Here is a 15001-nt window from a genome sequence, read left to right as displayed (position 1 = left end):
TCCCTAAAAGACATTAGTGAACTAGATGGTCTTTTCCAACAATCAACAATGGTTCACAGTCATCAACAGATTCTTAATTCCAGATTTTTTTTTTACTGAATTCAAACTCCACTTTCTGCTGTGGTGGGATTCGAACCTGGGTCCCCAGAACATTAGCTGAGTTTCTGGATTAATAATCTAATGATAATACCACTAGACCATGGTCTCCCCATATTATCTGGCCATTATGGCATTGTTCTTTGTGGAAGGTTGCTGTGCACAAGTTGGCTGCCGTGGTTTTTGTTAAGTTAATGCATTAGCATCACAGGTAGGCTTACATTAGCATTGCAATGAAGTTACTGTGAAAATCCCCTAATCGCCACACTCCAGCGCCTGTCCAGGTACACTGAGGGAGAATTTAGCACGGCCGATGTACCTAACCAACACATCTTTCAGATTGTGGGAGGAAACCAGAGCAACTAGAAAAAAACCATGCAGGCACTGGGAGAACATGCAGTCTCTCCACAGAGAGTGACCCGAGCCAGGAATTGAGCCCCGGCTGCTGGTGTTGTGAGGCAGCAGCACTGTGCCACCGGTCTGCCCCCTTCCAACTTTACATCAGTGACTGCACTTCAAAAATACATAACAGGCTTTGAGACGGCTGATGGTCGTAAAAGAGCCCACAGCAAACTATCTGTAATCCAGCATGTTCCGGGAACATGAGGTGCCACTTAATGAAACATTAAAGTTGCGTGAGAATAAGGCTGAAGGGGAACGAGTGTTAGCAGCAATTTCAGAGGGATGAGAGACTAACCCCAGAGTTCTGGTTACTACAGAGTGCTGGTTGGTGCCGGCTATAAATAGAAGTTTTTCTCACTCCAGTGGCGTTGATGGCAATGTTGGCTTTCCCTGCCTCATAGCCTGACATGAACAGAAAAGCAGTAAATCCAGGCCTGAAACTAGTTTTATTGCAAATTTTTTTTTAAGTAATTAAATGTACTGATTCATTGAATTTAAATTTAAGGCAAATTCAACCAGTGGCCATGATGGAATTTGAACCCATACCTAGCCCATATATCCCCTGCTCAGACAAAGGGGCATCCAGACTCAAAACGTTAGCTCTGGTCTCTCTCCACACATGCTGTCGGACCTACCGAGATTTCCCAGCGTGTTCCGTTTCTGTGTCCAGTGTGTTGCCTGGGCCAGTGGTATCTACACGACACCACAATCTTCCTGAAACAATTGAGTAAGCACCAAGACCTGACGACATAAAATGACATCCTTTACCTCACTAACAACAGGAAGCTGTGATCAGCCAACCCAAGAAGCAGAGTGGACCAATAGGAACAGATTGTGCTTTCAACAATCAGCTCAGCAAGGTGAACAGGGCTGCAGTGTCACAGGTTTGGTCGGTAAGTGCCACTTTTATGTAACATTTGATTATGTTTGCCGCTAATTACCACTAGTCAATATCTTCATCGCGTCATGCGCAAAGCTAAATCTGGATAGTTTGTCCAAGCATTTGGTTGGAAAGTATCGTGATTGATTTAAACATGCAAAGCGTCAGATTGGATGCAAATATGGTTGAAGATTTAACAGTAAGCTTGGGCTGTGCTCATTCTGCTCAGAATAGAAAGCTGTCGCTTGCAGGCTTGTTATCACAAAGCCACGCGATGGAAACTTAAAAGAGTTTTCTCACAATGAAAGACACAATGAAAGGGGCTGGTTTTCATTCGTTCAGTTCCTGCTGGCTCTGGTACAGAGGCTGCTGCTGTTCACAGCCACAAACTAAACGGCTCCATCCAAGAGGGAAAGTAAAGAACATCACCTATTTCCTCTTTTCAAGAGAACAAATTCAGCTGAAGTTCTCCCTGACTGAATACAACTTTGCTTTCTTCAGAAATCTGCTAGTCCTGTCCAGAGGGCAGCACAGTGGCACAGCAGTTAGTACCGCTGTCTCACAATGCCAGCGACCCGGGTTCGATTCCCAGTTTGGGTCACTGTGCAAAGTCTGTGCGTTCCCACCGCAATGAAGTTACTGTGAAAATCCCCTAGGCGCCACACTCCAGTGGCTGTTCGGCTACACTGAGGGAGAATTTAGCACGGCCGATACACCTAACCCGCACATCTTTCAGACTGTGGGAGGAAACCAGAGCAGCTGGAGGAAACCCACGCAGACAAGGGGAGAATGTGCAAACTCCACACAGACAGTGACTCAAACCGGGAATCAAACTTGGGTCCCTGGCTCTGTGAGGCAGCAGAATTAATCACTGTGAGGGTTCAAAAATGTCTGAAATGTGAATCTGCTGCCCATAGTTTGATTCTATTTGAATTATTCACTCCTTTAGCTAGTGCTAAGGAGCAATTAGTTATTAAGATTGGCAGCAAAGCAAGGCAAACTTTAGAAAATGAGTTAAAAGCCACTCCCCACCAGCCCCATTCTGGCTGCTGCCCAGATATAGATTTGGAAGTAAGGTAGATCACAGAATGAGGACAGGAATTCCCTACAGTTATGTCCAGCACACACTCCTTATATGGTTCTCTGCTCAGTGTGTGGAACTTGCCATAAGAACAGAAGGTATGTTCAACTTGTACAACTTCACCTGCATCCTCAGGACCACCAAGCAGTGACAAGGTTGGAGGCTTAACTTTTGATCCACCAACTACTTTTAAAAAATAATTTTTCTCTGTATGTTAAATGCTGCTTCCTGCTTAGAGAAGACTTGCTGTTTCTCGGCTATGCAAGCCTTCTGAAAGTTAGTACAAGAGAACAGTTATGTTTCCCACACTCTCAGCATCCTCGAGACAGGAGGAAACTGAGTCATAGAATCTTACAGCAGACGCCGGAGTCATTCAGCCCACTATGTCTATCCTGACCTGACAATCTAGCTATTTAGTCACAATCCCCGTGTTATTGCCTCATAGCCCGCAATCTTTCCTCTAACTATTTACCTAATTCTCGTTAGAAAATTTTTAGTGAATTTTATTCCACCACTCTTTCAATCACTTGCTTGGGGTGGTTTGGTAGTTTCAGTCAGCTCCCTAATAACTCTGGCAAATAGCAATTCTACACACGCAATTAGACAGTGGTATTGTGAAGTCAAGCTTGTAAAGATATCAAGAATGTTTGTAAAAATATAAAAGAACTTTTAAAAATGCCAGAGGGAAAGGAAACAGTGTGTAGTCCCTTTAAAAGCTTTGTTTGAGTTCTTTGCTAAAATGCAGAATACACACAGACTCCAGGTTACAATAACTGTTTCAAAAGGACCATGCATCAGGATTGACTTGGCAACAGGCGTTTGCGTTCTGCCAGCCTATCAGTTTAAAAAGGACCATCAACTATTAAGAGCCGATCAGATTTGAAACTGATAGTGTTGACAGCATCAAACCAATCCTGGTATAAGAAAATTGCGAGGTCATGGCAGGTACAGAAGGCCAAAGCAACAGCCATCTCCAGGGAACATCCTGCGAGAAAAAAATCTCCAGAGGCCAGGGCAGCCAGTCAAAAAGCCAGCATTTATCTCTAGAGCAGCTCTCCGTCCCTGTCAGTTTAAATATCTCTTTAGATAATTGTCCAGCTATCTAACAGCGGGATATCAAGTCACAAGGTCCTTACAGTCAGCAGACAACTACAGAAGAACTCCAAAAGCTTCCAAATTTCATCAAGGCTGGTTGTATCATTTCTCTAAGAGTGACTAAAATTCTGTTATTACTGTTTTGGTAATAAATGTTCCTCGTATTATTTGAACAGCATTTCAGTCGAACTGTACCTTAATTAATATATTAATTGTTTAGTTAAAGTTCCTAGTTATTTAAATAAAATACCTTGTTAATGATTAAAGCAAGTGTCAGGCCTTGATATTAATAAAGCTTTAAATGTTAATTAAGAAAGTTAACACCTTTTCAAATAACCGTAGCTGATTATGATGCGAGTTAAAGAGAATTAACCTCTGTGTCGTAATTGTCCAGTAGCCTAGTCAACCATCATGCCCTTACCCAATTTATATCCTCTACGATTTTCTTCCTCCCCAGCCCAAAGTCATGGGAAGCGACTGTTGTGTCCAATTACTCAATGTGTGCCAAATTACACAACACACAGCAATCCCTAACTCGCTGGCCTTCTGGTCTGTATAGCTTCAGGGCCAAACAGGTAGTCCACATCACAGAGTCATGGAAATATATAGCACAGAGTGAGATCATTCAGCCTGTGTCCATGCCAGCCAACCAGCAGCCATCCAACCTCGTAGGTATAGCAACTGGAAGCAGTAGTAGGCCATTCAGCCCTTCGAGTCTGCTCTACCATTCATTATGATCATGGCTGACCATCAAATTCAATATTCTGCCTTCCTCCCTCCCCCATACATCTTGATCCCTTTAGCCCCAAGAGCTGTATCAAATTCCTTCTTGAAATCACAGAATGTTTTGGCCTTAACTACTTTCTATGGTAGTGAATTCCACACATACACTACTCTCTGGGTGGTGAAATCTCTCCTCACCTCCGTCCTAAAAGATTTCCTCCTTTCCTCAAACTATGACTTCGACTTCTGGACTCCCCCCACCAACAGGAACATCTTTTCTATATTTATCCTGTCTAATCCTGTTAGAATTTTATATGTTTTTATGAGATCCTCTCTCACACTTCTCAATTCTGGTGAATATAATCCTAACTGACTTAGTCTCTCCTCATATGACTGACCTGACACCCCAGGGATCAGCCTGGTAAACCTTCGCTGCTCTCCCTCTACAGCAAGGACATCCTTCTTCAGATAAGGACAGCAAAACTAGATGCCACACACCTCAGCCTGCTTTCCAGCTCTTGATCTGTAGGCTTGTAGGTCGGGGCACTTCAAGCGTGGCTCCAAGTACTTAGAATCATAGAGCAACACAGCACCAAAACAGGCCCATTAGCCCAACCAATCTATCCAACCCTGGTGCCCTTCCAGCTAGTCCCAGTTGCTTGTGCTTGGCCCATATCCCTCTAATCCTTTTCCATCCATGTCCTCATCCAAATGCTTTTTAAATGTTGTTACTGCTTTTTAAATGAGGACGACAAGAAAACGGGCTGCTAAATTTGTTTTCTACTTAACAATAGAAAAGCATCATCATTTAAATATTTGCTCTCATTTATAACATTACAATTACAGATTTGTCAAATAAACTGGGCTAGTAATGGCTTAACTTAAGAAAATTATTTCACACAAAATTTAGGCTAAATTTGCTTCCCATCCCCAATGTTAAGGTGGTGCTAAGTCACCTTCTTGAACTGTCACAGTCTATGTGGTGTAGGGACACCCTCAGTGCTGTCAGGGATGGAGTTTTCAAGATTTAGACCCAGTGCCAGTGAAGGAAAGGCAATTTTCTTCCAAGTCAGGATAGGGCGTGTGGCTTGGGGGAGAACCTACAGATGATGGTGTCCCCCAAACATCTATTGCCTTCTAGGTCCTTCTAGGCAGTAGAGGGGGTGGGTTTGGAAGGAGCTACCTCAAAACTGAGACTTATTCCTGTTTTAACAAGCCGTCAGTATCTGTTACTCTTCTCTATCACTTTTGTTTTGGCCCTAGCGGCAAACAGGAACTCGATCTGAAGGGGAGGAAAAAAAAACGTACTGGGATTTATTTTGGAAAAAGCCAAAACTGACCAACAAACTTGTTCCATCGCCAAGCCTCCGATGCTTCCATGGCTACCTCTACAGGAAACTATGCAATTGAGAGTGGAACAAACTTCACCAGCATGGCAGACAATTTCCCCTCTTGCAACTACTTTTCAAAAGGTTTCACAATATTCACCATCACTGCCTATACATTAATTTGTATAACCGGATTCATTCTCAACAGTCTGGTATTTTGGGTATACTTCTGTCACATCCCCAGCAACAGTTCCATTGTGGTCTATTTAAAGAACCTGGTCATAGCTGATTTCCTCCTGGTCTTATCACTACCAATAAAAATCCTCAGAGACGGCAGCTCAAGCCCCATAATAGGCTTGAACAGAATTTACTGCCATTTTGTAGCGTGCATCTTCTACCTGAACATCTACTCCAGTATTTGCTTTCTAGGTTACATCGCAGCCATCAGATACCTGAAAATCGTCAGGCCGCTCCAAGTGCACGCATTTCAAAATCTGAAGACCGCCAAATGTCTCTCTCTGGGAACCTGGGGTGCCCTCCTCCTTCTTGGGACCTTTATCACGCTTCTGATGAACATAGATAAGGAGTCAGAGTCACAGGACTCTCAAGTCTGCGAACATGGCAGGGAGCAATGGATTGTGTCTGCGTTCTTCCACATTATTGGCGTGATCGTGTTTCTGTTTGTGTTAGTTGGGCTTTGTTACTTTTACTTTCAGATATCCAGACAACTTCACCGGTCTTCTTCTACACACTCACAGAAAAAGCAAGCCAAGGCAAAGAACAACATTCTCATCCTATTGGCCGTGTTCTTGGTTTGCTTCGTGCCTCACCACATCATAAGGCTTCCTTACGTTATAAGTCAGACACAGCTCATTTCAGAGTGCCACTGGAAAAAGGTTTTGTACTATGCTAAGGAATCTTCCCTCTTGCTGTCAACGCTTAACGCGTGCCTCGATCCGGTGATCTACTTCCTGTTTTGCAAGACATTTAGATCAAAATTGGGTCTGGAGAAAAAGGCAAAGGATTTAGCCCTCAATAATATTTCTGTCCCTGTTAATGTATCCCATATTATACTTGATTAATTCCTCCATTTCCACCATCACAGTGAGAAGGTATGTGTTTAATCCCCTGTTAAAGAATACAATTTCTTCCCACACACAAGGCTCATATAGGTCATTTCCTCAAAAGACCACGTACAAATTGACGAACCCCAAGACCATTTTTTTAAATTCATTCATGGGACGTGGGCGTTGCTGGCTGGGCCAGCACTTATTGCCCATCCTGAGTTGCCCAAGCTGACAGTCAACACATTGCTGTCGCTCTGGAGTCACATGTAGGCCAGACCAGGTAAGGACGGCAGATTTCCTTCCCTAAAGGACATTAGTGAACCAGATGGGTTTTTCCGACAATCGGCAATGGTTTCATGGTTATCAGTAGATTCTTAATTCCAGATAGTTTTTATAGAATTCAAATTCCACCGTCTGCCATGGCGATAATACCGCAAGGCCGTAGCCTCCCTCTAAATACCCAAACTTGAAACACAGAGGTAGAAGTACGCCATCTAGGCCTCAAGCCTTTTCTGCCAGTCAGTGTGATCATGGCTTATTTGTGGCCTATAGCCCGCGTCCCTTAGTATCTAGGGTTAACATTTCAGATTTAAATTTAGTAACTGATTTGAGCAACAATTGAGTAATGTTACAATTACACAACGGGCTGACAGAGACAATTAGCCAAACTGCCAACACAGGAATCAAAAAAATTTCAATACATTAATCTAGCTGTAAAAATAACCACAGCTCAAGGCCGTGTGGCTTATTTATTTTTTAAAAAAGCTGAGTAAGGAACAGTTTAAAGACTGATTCTAAATTCTCATGGCTTATGAGTCATGTTGAAAGACTCAGCGGTTTTACAGAGAATCTATTTGCAAATTGGTTATTGCTATTTTACAAAAAGCAAACATTTTAAAATGGCTTGAATATTCACGTTTTGACAAGACAGAGGATGGCACGGTGGCACAACGGTTATCACTGCTAGGGACCTGGGTTCAATTCCCACCTCGGGTCACTGGTTGTGTTGAGTCTGCATGTTTTCCCTGTGTCTGCGTGGATTTCCTTCGGGCGCTCTTTCTCCCACAGTCAGAAAGGCATGCCGGCTAGGTGTATTGACCTGAAAAGGTGTCAGAGTGTGGCCACCAGGCAATTTTCCTAGTAACTTCATTACAGTTTTAAAGAAAGCCTTACTTGTGACTAATAAATAAACTTTAATTTAACCGAGGCCACAGACAGACCACCCAGGAGCTAAGAGCCCACTGCTTGATTCCACAGGTGGCCCACTGAATGTGTCAGAACTACTGTGTCACTTCAAGTACTTAATTCTGTTTCTCTCCCTTGCACACATCCATTATTACGCAGCCAGTCACAGAACTTTGCCCACACAACAATAATCCATTTTTCTGGAAATCTATCGGTCATGTGAAGAACTTTCTTTGTGCCCTTTAGTTCCCTCTGAGGATCTCTAATTTTGAGTTGGAACAATTCTGTCAAACCCACAATCAACAAGCCTACTATTAAAACTTCATATTTTGAAAGCCCAACAACACAACTAAGGTATCTGAAATATTTGACTGCAATTTCTTTCTGTGGGGTAAGAACCTGTGCAATTTTGTGTCTTTCCATCGACTGTGGTAGGGAAACTTAAGATTCTTCACCAATTGGTTTGACAACTCAAAAAGCATGATGATCCACATTTGTAATTTAGGATTTCATTCACTTGCATGTCAGAGGCATCCTAAGTTTTCAAAGAAGTTGTGTTGGAAAAGTAGTGGGAAGTGATTCATTTTGTGGAGGAAGAACAAGGAGAGGCAAAATAAAGGATACATTTCTGAAGGGGACGCAGAAACCGGGACCTGCGTGTACATGTACATATTAATTAATATGAAGATTAGAGATCAAAAGCAAGTTATAATGAACTTGTAAAAAAAAAATCCAGGCTTGGCCTCAAGTGGCACATTGTGTCCAGGACTTTTTTATTTATTGGTGGGTCATGGGCATCGCTGGCTGGCCCATCCTTAGATGCATTTGAGAAGGTGGTGGTGAGCTGCCTTCTTGAATCGCTACAGACCAAGTGCTGTGGGTTGACCCACAATGCTGTTAGGGAGGGAATTCTAGTATTGTGACCCAGCGATTGCAAAGGAACGGTGATATATTTCCAAGTCAGGATGGTGAGTGGGTTGGAGGGGACCTTGCAGGTAGGTGGTGGTGGTCTGCCCATGCATCTGCCGTGCCACACTTTAGGAAGGATGTGAAGGCATTAGATAGGGGGCACCAAAGATTCACAAGAATGGTCCCGGGGTTGAGGACCTCGAATATGTGGCTAAATTGGAGAAGCTGGGGCTTTTCTCCTTAGAGAAGAAAAATAAGTGGAAATTTGTGGAAAAATAAGTGGGAATCTCTGTCAAGTATTTATCCAATTCCCTTTCAAAAGTTGCAATTGAAACTTTCCAATTCATGGAGGGTCTGTTTGGAGCTAAGGGGAAGAAATTGTTCCCACTGACAGAAAGATCAAGAATAGCAGGGAACGTATTTGAGATGATTGGCCAAACAAATAACAATGACAGGAAAATTACACAGTGGTTGATTAGGATCTGGATGTGGCGTAGTTTTCCCAATTGCTGATGTCGATTTGAATCTCGCATCAAGTCACTGGGGTCTCCAGAGATCCAATCATAGTGATATCATGAAGAAGGGTAAGCAGCCAATCACATTGAAGCATTCTCACTGACAGCAAAATAGCAAGTAAGTTCTACCGAATTCCTTCACATTCAATTTTTAAACAGTATACATTACAGACAGAGAAATAAATGATTGGGGCATACACATGTGATTAGGGTAAAAGCTAAAGGATCAAATAAACCTTCAAACAAAAATTTAAAATTGTTATTTCTTATTAAACTGCAGAAGTTTCATAATTGTATCCACCAGTGAGGCTGTTTAACAGTAATTGTGAACTTACATCGCATTCAACAAGGTGTACATTTTTCAAGGTGAGACTAAAACGTAAGAACGGAAGGTTTTGTCAGTTCAGTGATTTCTAATTGATTGTATTCTGGAGAGATGAGAGCAGTGCATCCGATGGAGAAGCACAGGATCACTGACAACAACTTCTGGATTTCTGCACCTCACCGTGCACACACAGGCACAAGGAGTGGCTTCAGTTTCAGAGGTAAAGGCAGCAAATGCTGACAACTCCCTGTTCATTTGCACCGCAAAGGCCAGGCCATCATCCTCCTCCTCCAGAAAGCGGGCAAACTTCTCCACCAGCATTCCATGACGCAGTAACGTATGAACAGTTTCTGTACCTTCATTTGCATGGTCCACCCTCTGTCTGCCACAATCCCCGTGGCAGGCAGGACGAGAGAAATCCACCCCCCGTTCCCCCGCCCCATAAAATCATAAAGTGCAGGAGGGTCATTGAGTCTGCACCAGCTCTCTGGAAAAGCATCACACCCAGGCCCATCACACCTATCCCATCCCCGTAACCCCGTGTACTAATCATGGACAATCCACCTAACTTGCACATCTTTGACACTAAGGGGCAATTTAGAATGGCCAACCCGTTTAACCCACACATCTTGGGAGGAAACCTGAGCACTCGGAGGAAACCCGGACAAACACAAAGAGAATGTGCAAACTCCACACAGCCAATCACCCAAGACCGGAATCGAACCCAGGTCCCTAGCGCTGTGAGATTAGCAGTGCTAACCACTGTGTCACTGGGTTGCCACTTGAATACCTGATTGGGTATTACTTAAAAAATCATGGAATTACAGGACAGGGCCATGTGGCCAATCATGCCTGTGCCAACTCATTGAAAGAGTTATCCAATCAGTCGCATTCCCCAGAACTCTGCAACCATTCTCCGTCAAGTATTTCAAAAGTCGCAACTGAGTCTTTCTCCTATCACATGTTACATGGGTAAGATGGGTATAGAGGGAAATGGAACAAATGTGGGCAGTTGGGATTAGTTTAGTGGTAAAAATTGTGCAGCATGCACAAGTTGGGCCAAAGAGCTTGCTTCCATGCTGTAAACCTCTATGGCTATGACTTCTTCAGGATGCATTTTGAATCAAAGTGACACATCATACAACAAAAATGGTCATTTCACCTTTGGCACTTCTACCAATGATAAGTCTTGTTCCTCTGGTCAGCAACCCTTCAGCTGCTGGGAAGAATTTCTCTTCATTGACTTCAGCCATAGAGGATACTGAACACCTCTGTCAACTGCTCCCTTAACCTTTTCTGTGCTAAAGACAAGAGATCCAGGCCGAGCTCACCGTGTATCCAGAAAACCCTGCCCAAAGTCAATGGAGATTTCCATAGTCTGCCCCTCGCCTACTCCGATTCCTGTAGTGGGCGGAACAGGAAAATTGCTCCCCCCACCCTCCAACCGCTCCACCAGTTCCTCTAGCATCTTGGTATGACACAAAAATTCTTATGTAATGGCACGGCATAGGAGAGGATGCCAGTAAATAAATGCGCTTGCATTTCCATTATCACATCATTCTATGGAAACTAACATGAGTCAGAATGTTACCGCCACAGGAATTGGAGTGGGCGAGGGGCAGGCAGTCTGTTGACTTCGAGCGGGATTACACGGTTTCAGGATGAGCAAAGCCGTAAAATCCTGCCCTCAGTAATCATTTGATTATGCCAGCTGCCCTTCATCACCCAAAAGCAACTTTGCTTTCGCCATAATTGACCGTCTCTTCCACCTCTGAGTATTCTCTCATCTTCGAATCACAGAATCTCTACAGTGCAGAAGGAGACTATTTGGCCCATCGGGTCTGCACCCACTACAATCCCACCCAGGCCCTATCCCTGTAACCTCACACATTTACCCTGCTAATCCCCCTGATATTAAGGGGCAACTTAGCATGGTTAATCAACCTAGCCCGCACATCTTTGGACTGTGGGAGGAAACCGGAGGAAACCCATGCAGACATGTGGAGAAGGCGCAAACTCCATAAAGACAGTGACCCAAGTCAAGGATCAAACCCGGATCCCTGGCGCTGTGAGGCAGCAGTGCTAACCACTGAGCCATCGTGCTTTATATCATTTTTATAAAAAGTGTTGATAAAAAGCTTTATTATTTTCCTTTTCTATATTTTTATTCCCACTTTGCTTTTCCTTTTGTTCTTCATTCACTCTGCTTTGCTGTATTTGCTTTTGTGTTATTGACCCAAATTTCAGTTGCCTTTCGCAATTCAGTTCAGACACATCATTCTCTGTGCATCCCCGTGTGGGATCATGCCCAGTGCCTTGCTTAATCGTGGCCTGTGCAATACTTTACTTTGAATATGTTCCTTTCACTTTCCTTTCTTCCAATCCGATTACAGAAAGCATAAAAGTCACTTCCTTATTTTCTGAACATTTGGTGCCACCCGAGTTCAGTCCTCCAAAAGGAGAAACTGAGGACTGCAGTTAACGGAAAAAAAAGGATAAAATCAGCTGAGTGAAAGTTCAGCGAAGGTCACTACAGTTCCTCACATTTGTCACACTGAAATTCATCCTTCCTGCAAAGGAGGGAACAATCGGGAATATGAATTCATCTCGTGCCTCGCCATTTTCCCGTGACATCACAAGAACCAATGCTTTGAGGGTAAACACAATCACGATATTGGACAAAAGATCCCATCACTTTCCGATGAAGAGAATGGTCAGTTTCTCGTGATATTGGATGGCGGAAGCATGTTGGCCAACACATTGCAAAGAACTCCTTGCTCTGCTTGGAAGAGTGTCAGAGAATCTGCTCTGTCCAGCACCAGAGGGACCAGGCTGCAGTCAAGTTCAATACATCACCAGAAAGATAGCGCTCTCAATAACGCAGCATGTCCTAAGCACTGCTGTGAAATGACAATCTAATTATGGCGCACAGGTTCATAGGAAGGCTGAATCCCAAGTCCCACCCATTGAGCCAAACCATTCTTAAAGTTTTTTTTTTCATTCATTCGTGGGACATAGGTGTTGCTGGCTGGTCATCCCTAGTTGCCCTTGATTTTGTAGCAACTGATACAACTGAGTGGCTTACTAGGCCTTTTCAAGGAGCAGTTGAGTCAACCACATTGCTGTGGCTCTGGAGTCACATGGAGGCCCGACCAAGTAGGGACGGCAGATTTCCTTCCCTAAAGGACATTAGTGAATCAGATGGGTTTTTCCGACAGTCGGCAGTGGTTTCATGACCATTAGTACATTCTTAATTCCAGATTTTTTAATTGAATTTATATTCCACCATCTGCCGTGACAGGATTCGAACCCGGGTCCCCAGAACATTAGCTGAGTTTCTGGATTAATAGTGGAGCAATAATACCACTACGCCATTGTCTCCAGGATCACAACTGAATACATTCCCAGTTAATGAGTCAGGAACCTATCTGCCATTGAAATGGGCTTTAACTGAGCCACTGTGTTAGCATCCTGCTTCTGGCTGATGAGAATATGGACAAGATGAAACACGAATCTGTCACAAAAATAATTTCTAGTGAAAGAGACACTGAGTGAAAGGGTCACAATGATCAAAATATATATTGATTCCTGTGGCTTCAACAAGCATGAAACTAGAAAGGAGACCTTAGGAAGGTTGCCCCTGACAGTATTGGAATCTAAGCTGCAGGGTCTACTGTTGCATTTGTTGCAGTGAGATATTCTCTCCCATCCTTGGGAAGGATGAGGTCAACCGCTCCTACTAAGTAGGAGTGAACAGACAGGCTAAGGAAGCGTGCAGCCAGAGTGAGTTCCCTCAAACCTTGAGACACCATCTCTGAAGAGAATCCCAAACCTCTGGAGGGTGAGAAAACGACAAAGCATTTTCAGGTGCCAAACTCCATGCCCGGCATAACGCGACTCAGACCAACACACATCACTCCTCTCCAAGCAGACGCCTTTGCACATCCCATTTGATAGCCAACACTCACACCTAGCCTTACCTTTGTCCTATCTCACTCCCGTGTCTCACAGACATCCCCCACAAACGCTGTCCTCTCTTCGCCACTCTGTCTACTTCTCATACTTGCAACCTTCTGGCTTCTTCCCTTACCAGAGAATAGAGGGCAGAGCTCCAGGGAGGAATCAAGAGGCACAGTGGTCCTCAGTCCAAGCCACAAATATCAAAGTAAATGGGAAACATTCACTCAAAGTGGGATTTTCTGGCTCTTTCTGCCTTCAGGATCTTCCGGTTTTGCCAAGGGGGAGGACCCGGTGGGGGAGATTCAACGGGAAATCCCATTGACGATGGCAGGATCGAATGGTCCCACTGCTGGCCAATGGCAGGGCAACTCCCACCGCCAAGAAACATGGCACAGACAGGGCCAGAAAATCCCACTCTCAGTCTAGTTCTGTAAAAGGTAAAACGTTTTCACTGAAGTTTCACAGTTTGAAAGTTAAATTGTGTGGAAGCTGAAGTGTTCAACAGAGCCGAGCAGAAACTGATAGCCAAGTTCCGCACACATGAGGACGGCCTCAACTGGGATCTTGGGTTCATGTTACACTATCTGTAACCTTGCCTGTGCTTGCAACATCTCACTAGTTTTCTTGTCTGGAGACAATACACATCTCTTTAAACTGTGCTTAACCCTCTCTCCACTCATATCATCTGTATCTGTAAAGACTTGATTACCTGTTAAGACTCGCATTCCAACCATTATCTTGTTATTGAGTTGGTGTCTATATCTGCCCTGTTAGTGAACCAAATCCTGCACTAACCTGATGAGGGGGGCAGCAATCTGAAAGCTTGTGCTACCAAATAAACCTGTTGGACTTTAAACTGGTGTTGTGAGACTACTTACTACGATGCCTACTCCAGTCCAATGCTGGCAAATCCACACCATGTTCAAATTAAAGTTTCATACTTTGTACCATCTGCCGCGACAGGATTCAAACCCGGGTCCCCCGAACGTTAGCTGAGTTTCTGGATTAATAGCCTAGCGATAATAACACTAGGCCATTGTCTCCTGGATCACAACTGATTACATTCCCAGGTAATGGGTGATGAACCTATTTGCCATTGAAATGGGCTTTATCTGAGTCACTGTGTTAGCATCCTGCTTCTGTTCTCCCTGGCTGATGAGAATATGGGCAGGCTAAAACATGAATCTGCTGCATGAATAACTTCCAGTGAAAGAGATCCTGATAAGGGTCACAACGATCAAAATGTATATTGATTCCTGTGGCTTCAACAAGTATGAAACTGGAAAGGAGACCTTAGGAAGGCTGCCCCTGACAGTCTTGGAAAATGTTTGTCAGCTTACAGGCCTTCGAAAGGAGTCAGTGTCTGCTATTCAGCATGAAAAAGCTAATCTTCATCTGCATAGGCCCCATAACATTCTGCTTTCCAGCCTTCACC

General features: G+C 43.9%; 2 protein-coding genes across 2 annotated transcripts in view; one reads left to right on the top strand and one right to left on the bottom strand.

Annotated features, from left to right (window-relative positions):
• Positions 1-15001, bottom strand: part of LOC145341129 (mediator of RNA polymerase II transcription subunit 12-like protein) — a 564757-nt gene that overhangs the window by 306728 nt on the left and 243028 nt on the right.
• On the top strand, positions 5595-6988 carry LOC145341548 (P2Y purinoceptor 14-like). Its single transcript, XM_080186525.1, has one exon. It carries the CDS (start codon positions 5656-5658, stop codon positions 6685-6687), a length of 1032 nt encoding a protein of 343 aa, XP_080042651.1. The 5' UTR covers positions 5595-5655; the 3' UTR covers positions 6688-6988.

The sequence above is a fragment of the Carcharhinus amblyrhynchos genome, chromosome 3 (assembly GCF_965287045.1).
Source record: "Carcharhinus amblyrhynchos chromosome 3, sCarAmb.v2.hapA, whole genome shotgun sequence".
NCBI lineage: Eukaryota > Metazoa > Chordata > Chondrichthyes > Carcharhiniformes > Carcharhinidae > Carcharhinus > Carcharhinus amblyrhynchos.
The sequence above is the reverse complement of the archived record's forward strand: the minus strand, read 5'-3'. Positions and strand labels throughout refer to the sequence as shown.

Bases quoted from the DNA above. Each gene is read 5' to 3' on its own strand.
- LOC145341548 (XM_080186525.1), top strand. From the start codon at position 5,656: ATGGCTACCTCTACAGGAAACTATGCAATTGAGAGTGGAACAAACTTC.